General features: G+C 41.4%; 1 protein-coding gene across 1 annotated transcript; it reads right to left on the reverse strand.

Annotated features, from left to right (window-relative positions):
* Positions 1 to 7,066: 7,066 nt before the first annotated feature.
* LOC114500778 (alpha-N-acetylgalactosaminide alpha-2,6-sialyltransferase 2-like) lies at positions 7,067 to 8,871 on the reverse strand. The gene has a single exon (XM_036030229.1). The coding sequence runs from the start codon at positions 8,814 to 8,816 to the stop codon at positions 7,770 to 7,772; it is 1,047 nt and encodes a 348-aa protein (XP_035886122.1). The 5' UTR covers positions 8,817 to 8,871; the 3' UTR covers positions 7,067 to 7,769.
* Positions 8,872 to 9,126: the final 255 nt, after the last annotated feature.

The following is a 9,126-nucleotide window of genomic DNA, read 5'->3' on the forward strand; positions in this document are numbered from 1 at the left end:
TTTAATTCAAAATAATCTGAAGAATTTTATAGGGTAAAACTACACATGGAAATAGTTATGTACAGCAGTTTTAGCCATTTCCCATGTATATAATATGCACAAATACATGTCCAGCCTCAGCGACATGTTTTTACCATTTGAAAGACAGCATTTGCAGTCCTGTTTAATGTCAATTTGATAAACGGTGCTATAGTTGGCCAAACATAGTGAAAATATTTGACTTATTTTTTTTGGAAAATGCAGATTCATATGAAATATTTGAAGGAATTATTTTGTGTATAAAAATGATAGTCTTAACTTGCTACACAAGCCTACAGATTTTTCTTTTCAGTGTGAACATTTTTTTTCACTTTTACCAATACAGAAATGCTTGGAAAAACAAGTTTGACTTTTTTGTAAGATAATTCATTTGGAGATTCAAATTCACTGTTAAACAAACTTGACCTTTTTCTTTTGCCGTTTTATATATAACTAAATAGTCCTTCATTTGGTTAGCAATTATTAAGAAGATGTGCTAGAATTAGGTGTCCTGACCAGCTGTCTGAAACAAAATAAAAAGTTTAAAGTAATTTTTTTAAAAAGGTGGCTTGACACATGAACCTCTTAGCCCCCAGCCCTGTCCTGTCCCTTTGGCCTCCACCTACTTGCTTACTTTCTTTTTCCTTTTTTCTTCTGTGTGCTTTCTATCAGGTATGGGCTTCTTTCAAGTTATGACTTCACCTATCCATGCTAATCAGTGTTACCAACTATGTCTGTAGTGGAAGAGTATTAGAGCGATCCAGCCTTAGACATCAGCAGTCTGAAACAGAAAAAATGTGTCACATAATATTGAAAAATAATGCTAAGCACTTTGTGAAATATAGAAGTGGAATAAGTCAAAATATGGTCCAGCCCTCATTCTGGTTTGAGAGAAAGTACTAATGTACTTTAAATAGTACTACTAACACATGATAGTGTGTTTAAAAGCAAATTATGTTTCTGAGCTATATATGCCTCAAGGATTCAAAATAAAAGTGGTCCAGTGATGACTAGTGATCAAGCAAGGTGGCTTTGAATGAGTTGAGTGGTCCTTAGGGACTGATATGCTTTGACTAAGCAGTGGGAACCTAAGTGGTCGCATGAAGTACAATAGAAAAAAATATGCAAAAAGAAATAAATGAACACAGCACATCTATGTGAAGACAAGGTTGCCTAGGGTGGGCAGAACAAGGTTTTAAGGCCAGGCAGCTCTGTATTGAAGAGAGCTCTGAATAGCAAAAGGAATTAAAGCGTGTAGGATGGAAAATAAGGAACCATTGTGTGGGATTTTGTTTATTTGTTTTCAGTTTTGTTTTTAAAGTAGGGTTATAATATAATAAAATAAGTTCTTCAGTAATATTACTCTGGACTGATGTATGAATATCTGCCCAGTGGATATAGTGGTATTTCATCAAAGTATAGAATCATAACATAACAAAGCTGAGACAGACTTAAAGATCACTCAGTTCATGAATTATAAACAATTGGCCCATGAAACCACAGACATTTTGTGTGGCCCAAATAATGATTACAAATTTGAACCAATTTTTAAACATTGAGAAATTTCACATGAAAATCTGGATTTGTGGATTCACCTAATAAAATCAGATTAGGTGCATCACAATCACATCTCTGCCGGCAGATAATGTGCAACGACAGAAGGACGGCCTTCTTCAGATAGGACACGACTGCTCCAGGTTGACACAGTGCCCAGCTATGAACTCCTATTCCTAACAAATAAGTATAGAAATTTCAGTAGCTTAAATCCATAAAAGATTATTTCCCAGTCTGGTAAATTCCAGTGTGGAACAGACATTCTCTTTCTTTTTATAACTATGCTATCAAGAACATTTGACTTCTAAGGCACTGTAGGGGAAAGAAAAATGGAGGATAACTGGTTCTTAATTGACAGGTTCAGAAGCTACACCTACCACTTCTGCTCACAGTCACATAGCTCCAATCTACCTGCAAGGAAGGCTGGGAACTGCAGGTGGAGAAAATGGACTGTTAGAAAGCAGCCATAGGGGGAAAAAACTTGTACTGAAGGAAATATAAATTCATTTAAAAATGTAGAATTGGAGTTTATGGCAAGACAGCCATTTGAATTACCCATTTGGTAACTGAAAATATGAAACTGTCCCCCAAGAGTGAAGCCAAAATAGAGCAACAGTTGAAAGTAATTGCTTAACGGGATAAGTGAAATGTGCAAATAAATGAGGTATACAGAAAGAAGAAAGCCTTAGATAAAAGTTGAATTTGAAAGCTGAGAGGGCATGGTTGTTACCGATTCAAAGTCCATGTGCCTGAAACTTCAAAGGCCAATATTCAAAATGTCAGAATTTAGAGTAAGAAAAGTTTTATTGATTCAGAAAGCACCAGCTCAAGAAGATGGGGACCCTAGGGCTTCCTCAAATCCATCTTAAGAGAGTCTAGAATTCAGGCTTCATTTATGTCATGGAAAAGGAGAATGGGCAGAGGAAGAGGTATGTGACAACCAAGTGCAGACACCTAGCAACCAACAGCAATTCAAAGAAGAGCACAAAATCTCTAACCCTCTTTGCTCCCAGTCCATTGACCCCTGCTGATCTGAGTCCAGTCTTGAGGTTCCTGCAATTATTATTTTGTATACATTCCTCCATCTCCTCAGGAGGAGCACTCCCTAGCTTGGACTGTTCTTCCAAAAACTCAAGCCTCAAGCAGAATTACCCTATTAGCTACCTATAGCAGAAGCCATTTGCCTGAAGGCCACTGGGAAAATGCAGGTTAGAATTAAGAGAAAGTCAGAAGAGCAATTTGTTTGTCACATACACTCACATGGTGGGAGGAGACCACATGAAGTTGCAATGGGTAACAGAGTGAACAACCGGGTTTTGTAGTATTAAAAAAGTGGGGTCTGATGGGGGTCTCAAATGCTGAAAAAAAATTAGTTTCAGGTAATAGCTAATAAGCTTAGTAATCAATGTATATAAAAAGCTGTTGTTTTAGGAACTGAAGGTATGATGCACCCTGACTCTAGGAGACCACAAGCAGTGTCCACCTCTGTGCCTCAGGAAGTTTCAAGCAATCAAGATGGTATATGAGCCATTATGCTCCAGAGTGAGATGCCCACTGCCCAGGACACAGATGAAACAATGCTGCAACTTTTATCTGATTCACTTTTCCCCTGAATTCCAATTCCTTTACCTACACTTTTCTTCTCCTTATAAAAAGGGTCAGTTGAAAATAGAACTTAAGACGGTCTGTTAGAGTACATACCCACAGTCTTCTCAGATCGCTGGCCATCTGAATAAAGCATGCATAAAGATTCAATCCCTCTCTGTACTTATTGGATCTGGTATGTGACAGGCAGCATGAATGCTGGCTTTTCCATTTTGAGGGTAACTCCTGCTTCCCACTATGGGATGCGGTTCACTTGTCTGAATTATTCCCCAGGCTGGCAGGGGAACTGAAGCAGGGACTGTGCCTGGTCCCCATGATAATGAGAGTTGTTTAGCTATGAAATCTTATTTCTGGGATCAGAGTCAGGAAGTGAACTTGTGATTAGGCCATTTGAAGTACTCCTGCTTTGCCCAAAATGTCAAGAAACACATAATTTGGAGCCCTAATTTTAAGGCTTATTCTACATGAAAAAACCATGGTGTTGACAGTAAAAGTTTAAAAAACAACAACAACAGATTACAGATGGTAAGAATAGTCCTGGAAAAGTAAAATACTATAGCAGACACAAAATAGCTGTTTGAAAAGCTTAGTGGTGAAAGGAAGAAAGGCAGGTGATGGCAGGAAGAAAGCTAGGCTCCCTGCAGTTTGTGACAGTGACAATAACAGCATGTCATTCTTTATCTATGAACTCTGCCAGGAAGTATGTGACATGCTTTCTATGAGTTATATTTAAATTATCTTCAAAACTGTGGTCAGTATTGAGAAAATAGACACACAAAGACGGGTTGCAAGTATGTACTGGGGAAACAAACTCTGAAACAGATATTTGCATTCAATAATTTTATTGGGGAGCACCATCTGCAGAGGACCGGGTAGAGAAAGATGCTGAACTTGTGATTATTTTTAACAAAGACCTCAGATGATCCCAGAGGAATCTGGAACTGGGATAGTATTTCAGACATTCCCAAATCAAGGTAAGGGTGAAACTTCTGCAACAATCATTACACTGTTGTCCATGTCCATGGATCAAGTATATAGTTCTTTGGCTAACCCTTTCACTTTCTTTTTTCCAGCCCCCCTAACATTCTTCCTGAGAACTATTAGTCTGTTCCATGTTTCCATGCATCTGTTTCTATTTTGTTCATCAGTGTATTTTGTTCATTAGGTTCCACATATAAGTGAGATCAACAGTGTGGTGATGGCCTGAGAGAAGGATGAGGGGAGAATGGGTAGAGGTGGGTAAATGGGGGAAAAGTGGAGACAATTGTAATAGCATAAACAATAACAAAAAATAAAGAAAAAAACAATCATTGCAGACAGGCTGCCCCCAGAGAGGAAATGTATCCTTAGATGAAGCAGCTGCACTCAGCTGACAGCAATTCTCAGAAACGGACTTGAAGCTGCCAGCCACCAACATTCTCATCTACTCGTGAAATTGGAGCTGCATCCCTGACAGGGAGGATCTGAATGCTGCTCCACAAATTCCACTTTGAGGGATTATACAATTTGTTCAAGGTCACATAGTTAGTACTTTTTGGTGCCATACTCAAACCCAGGTCTATCTGATTTCAAATCCACATACTTTACCTTCATATTCTGCACATAACTTTACCATAATGCAACAGCAAGACAGAACTGTTCCGGAAATGCATTTGCTAAGTGAATCTGCACTATAAGCCCTATGGAAATACATTCTGAGTAGCATACACTTGGAATTACAGGCACACCTCATTTTATTGTGCTTTGCTATATTGTGCCTTGCAGATATTGCTTTTAGTTGTTTGTTTTTAACAAGTCAAAGGTCTGTGGCAACCCTGCATGGAGCAAGTCTGTTAGTGCCACTTTTCAACAGTATCCAATGACGGTTAGTGTTCTTTAGCAACATGGTACTTTTTAATTAAAGTATGTAAATTTTTTAGATATGATGCTATTGCACACTTAATATACTGAAGTATAATATAAATATACCTTTTATGTGCACTTGGAAACAAAAAAAATTGTGTGACTCGCTCTATTTCAATATTCACTTTATTGCAGGGGTCTGGAACAGAACCTGCAATATCTCCAAGATATGCCTTTATGTCATGTCTCTGGCCACAGCAGCACTTCCAGTGTGACCACATTCATATTCGTAGCCAAAAGTGTTTATTGGAATACACAATAATGACATAAAACAATACCACAATGAAGTAAAGGTAGAAATTGGCGTCACTCTGAGTGAAGAAAGCAAACTCAGAATGTGCCCTAGAGGTCTTTGGGCAACAGATGGAGTCAATAGGCCATGAATACATGATGAGGTCTGTCCATATCTAGCTGGTAAGATTAATATTCAGTCTACCATTCATAGTGATAAGAAAAGCAGATATTGAGCATGCTGATCAGTCACATAATGGATATGTAGGAGTGGGCGTGCATGTGTCTGAGACAGTCTGAGATCAGCAGTGCTATAACTAGCATTATAGCTGTATTTGAATAACACACCTAGTCTTATCATGTGGAGTTGCCCAATCTGCTCTAAAGAAGCAGTTCAGCTCTGCTACTCCTTGTCTTGACTTAGCTTCACCCTAAGGGAGGCAGAAGAAAGTCCTAACCCACCCCCAGTCATCCTCATGTAAAAATAAGTAAGTTTATCCATCTCATAAATTCAAATGCCAACTTGAAAAACATAAACAACAACCTCACCAACTTGAGTTTCTGGGAATTTAAATCTCTTTGAGCAGAGCCATCTTCTGTGGCTTTGCTGCTTCACTCACACTCCACTTTTGCCAATCATATAAATCAGAAAAATCAGCTAGCTTTTCAAGATCAGGAAAACAAATCAAGGGGTTAGATCTACAACTTTCTCATTTCCAAGAATTAAACTTCTATTGCTAGGTTGGATCTGTCCTGTGTACTCCACTCTGTCAATATTCAAAGGTTATTGTAATGCCTCCCTTGTATATAACTTCTTTTACAACACTATCACAATCATATTTTGTTCATTTATAAGGTTTTTTTGTTAGAGTTGCAGTTTAATGGACATTAGTCTCTTGATTCTAGTTGTTGAATTCATTCATTCCTAGTGTTATGTGTTAGTAAACCCCGCCTTCCAAAACCACAGAACTGAACGCCAGATGCTGATCCTTGGTGAATTTTCCAAGGCAAATGCTCTCTTGGAAAGTCTCTTGTCAGCTAAACACCTGGTGTAGTAGAATAGACTCTCCTAAGCTTCTAGTTACCAAGACAGTAAATCACAGGTCTTGGTTAAATGGGGCTGCGTGGTGATCATATGTTGGATGAGACTTCCTTAAACCAGTCTGGGAAACAATCAAGTCTCAATGAAAGCCCAGAAGGTACAATTCTAATCGGTCTAAAACTATTAAACTGATTATCAGCTACCTCAGTTTAAATTCATTGAAATTATGACTTGACCTAAGGTTCATTACTCACCCCTTAGTGGGTTTATTTATTTATTTTTTTTTTCTGTAACAAGATGGTAAGAAACCTGTAACAGAATTTACTTCCATGGCAGTAAATTTTGGGATTTTTTTTCAATTAGTTTATATTCAATATTATTCTATATTAGTTTTAGATGTACAGCATAGTATTCTATATAGTCCCCCCTGGCATTTCAAGTATCCACCTGGCCCCATACATTGTTATCACAATACTATTGACTGTATTCCCTACACTATAATGTATATCTCTGTGACTATTATGTAACTATCAACTGTACTTCTTGCCTTTGCCTTTTTCACCCAGTCCCCCAAACTACCTCCCCATCAACCCTGTTTACTTCACCAGATTCTTGATTTCTAAGAGTGATTTTCACACCTCACCCTGCATTTTATATGCTTTATCTACATCGCAAAAAGAAAAAAAAAAGAGACAAACGATTACTTGTCATTTGTGTCATTATTTACCCTCAAATTACATTGCCTTTTCTTTTTTCTTTTTTTTTTTTTTTTTTTGGTGCTCCCACTTTATCAGACAAGGCTCCACTCCCCACGAGGCAGAAGCAAATTGATCACACTCTCAGAGAATTAACATCTTACAGAAATATCCTTAAGGCTTATCCTTAAACTGCTGAAGGTTTCATTTGGAGTGTTATTTGAAATCTTGACATAGCCAATGGGAGATTTGGGGCTAGGCTGTGCACATTTGTCTGTACGGCTGCTTGATCTTGGTTAAGTGATAGGTCTGGAATGGCTGGACTGACATTCCTAAAATATCACAATACCAAATGCTAGCTTCAGGATGCTAAACTCTGAGGTATGACTGCCCCTGCTAGGCAGGATACATGTTATCTTCGTGGGTACATCTTACTTCTTAATGGTATCGTTCATTTTAGAACGAATCAAGCAAAGCAGTCTGTTGTTCCTTGGCTAAGGTTGGAATGACCATGTAAGATCCAGAGGGGGGTTGTCTTGGAAGAGTCAGATGCAAGATCCATTGTATCACTTTGCTAAGAGTTGTGAACCTACCTTTCCTACCCCCTTTGGGAAGAGGGGGAAGGTAGAGTGGAGGTGGTTTAAAAAAAAGAAAAAGTTTTGGCCCCTGAGAGGATGAGAGCCAAGGCTCTGCAAGAAGCGAAGGGCTCATGGAGGTCGGGGTCAGCGCTGGTACAGCTGCATGATGCCAGCCTGGTGCAAGTCTTTCCACAGAGTGGCCTCAAGATGCAGATCATGGTTTGCATAAAACTTCAGTGGCTCCTTTTTTTTGTCAAAATAGTGGTTAGAAAATTCCCGGTAATTTTCTGTGATAAATCCATAGGCACTAACCTCGTCACAAGTATGCAAAGCCGTCAGCAGGACCAGGGCCCCAGTACTAGGGATGTATATGTCTTTAGCGCCTCTGTTAATACGGCTCGAATTCAAAAACCTCTCTATCAGGTAGTGGATGAAGTTTGGATGTAGTAGCTTGAATTTACCTGCGGCGGCACCGGGTCCAAAATAGGCCTGAGGCACATCGCCTTTGTCCCGACCCTCGGGGACAGGCACACCCAAAATGGCCGACCGCAGCATCACGTAGTCCCGGATGCTCGCAGGGATGAAGAGGTAGCGCACGTCTCGTCCTTTTGGCACGGAGCGGAAGCCCTGGTCCCAGTAGTTGTTGAGGGAGTTCTTCATCGTGTTCACCGTGAAGCAGTAGAAGGAGGTCTTGGTGCCCACGTCTTTCTCGAAGCCTCTGATCACAGCACCATTGACTCTGAAGACGTAGTCGTGGGCGTCGATGTGGCGGCCCTGGCGGGAGCCCTTCAGGATGCCCCCGTTGGCAACCACGGCACACCGAACGCAGGGCGGCCTCTTGGACGCAGCCCACAGCTCCGCGCCCTCCGAGCCATTCAGAAGGCGCAGGGTGGAGGCGATGGCTTGCAGAGAGACTCTGCGCCAGCCGTAGGGGCCTCGGAGCTGGCTCAGGTCGGCCCAGAGCCCCGGGGTGAGAAGGCCGCCCCACAGCAGCACCGGGCTGGAGAGATTGAAGAGCTGCTGGAAGCGCGAGTGCCGCTGCAGGGCCGCGGCCAGAGGGCGCGTGCAGGCCGCGGGCCGCTCAGGCTCGGAGCTCTGACTTCCCCAAGCTGCCGAGAACCAGCACAGGAAGTACCCGGTGCCGGCCGCCGCCAACAGCAGCCCGAGCCAGGGGTAGCGACTGCGGCCCATCCTGCAGCGCCACGCAGGGGCGGAGTCAGCCGCCTGCCAGCTTGCCCCGGCCCCCAACCCCGCCCCCGCCCAGCCGCTCCTACCATCCGTCACAATCCGGGTTTTGCTTACTTTAGTACGCTACAAAAGTACAGCTGGAAAAATGTCCCTCTTTTGACAGCAGAGAAAACAGAACCTCAGAGGTGTTAATGCCTGCCTGTTGTGGTTGTCTCAGGAGTTGGTTAGTTCTTGCGTCGCCACGTGTCTCTCTCTGGGATCCGTTTAATTTTCCTTCTCCAAACTTACTTTCTCAGGGTGCAGAATAGCCCAT

Source organism: Phyllostomus discolor, chromosome 6, assembly GCF_004126475.2.
Source record: "Phyllostomus discolor isolate MPI-MPIP mPhyDis1 chromosome 6, mPhyDis1.pri.v3, whole genome shotgun sequence".
Taxonomy (NCBI): Eukaryota; Metazoa; Chordata; class Mammalia; order Chiroptera; family Phyllostomidae; genus Phyllostomus; species Phyllostomus discolor.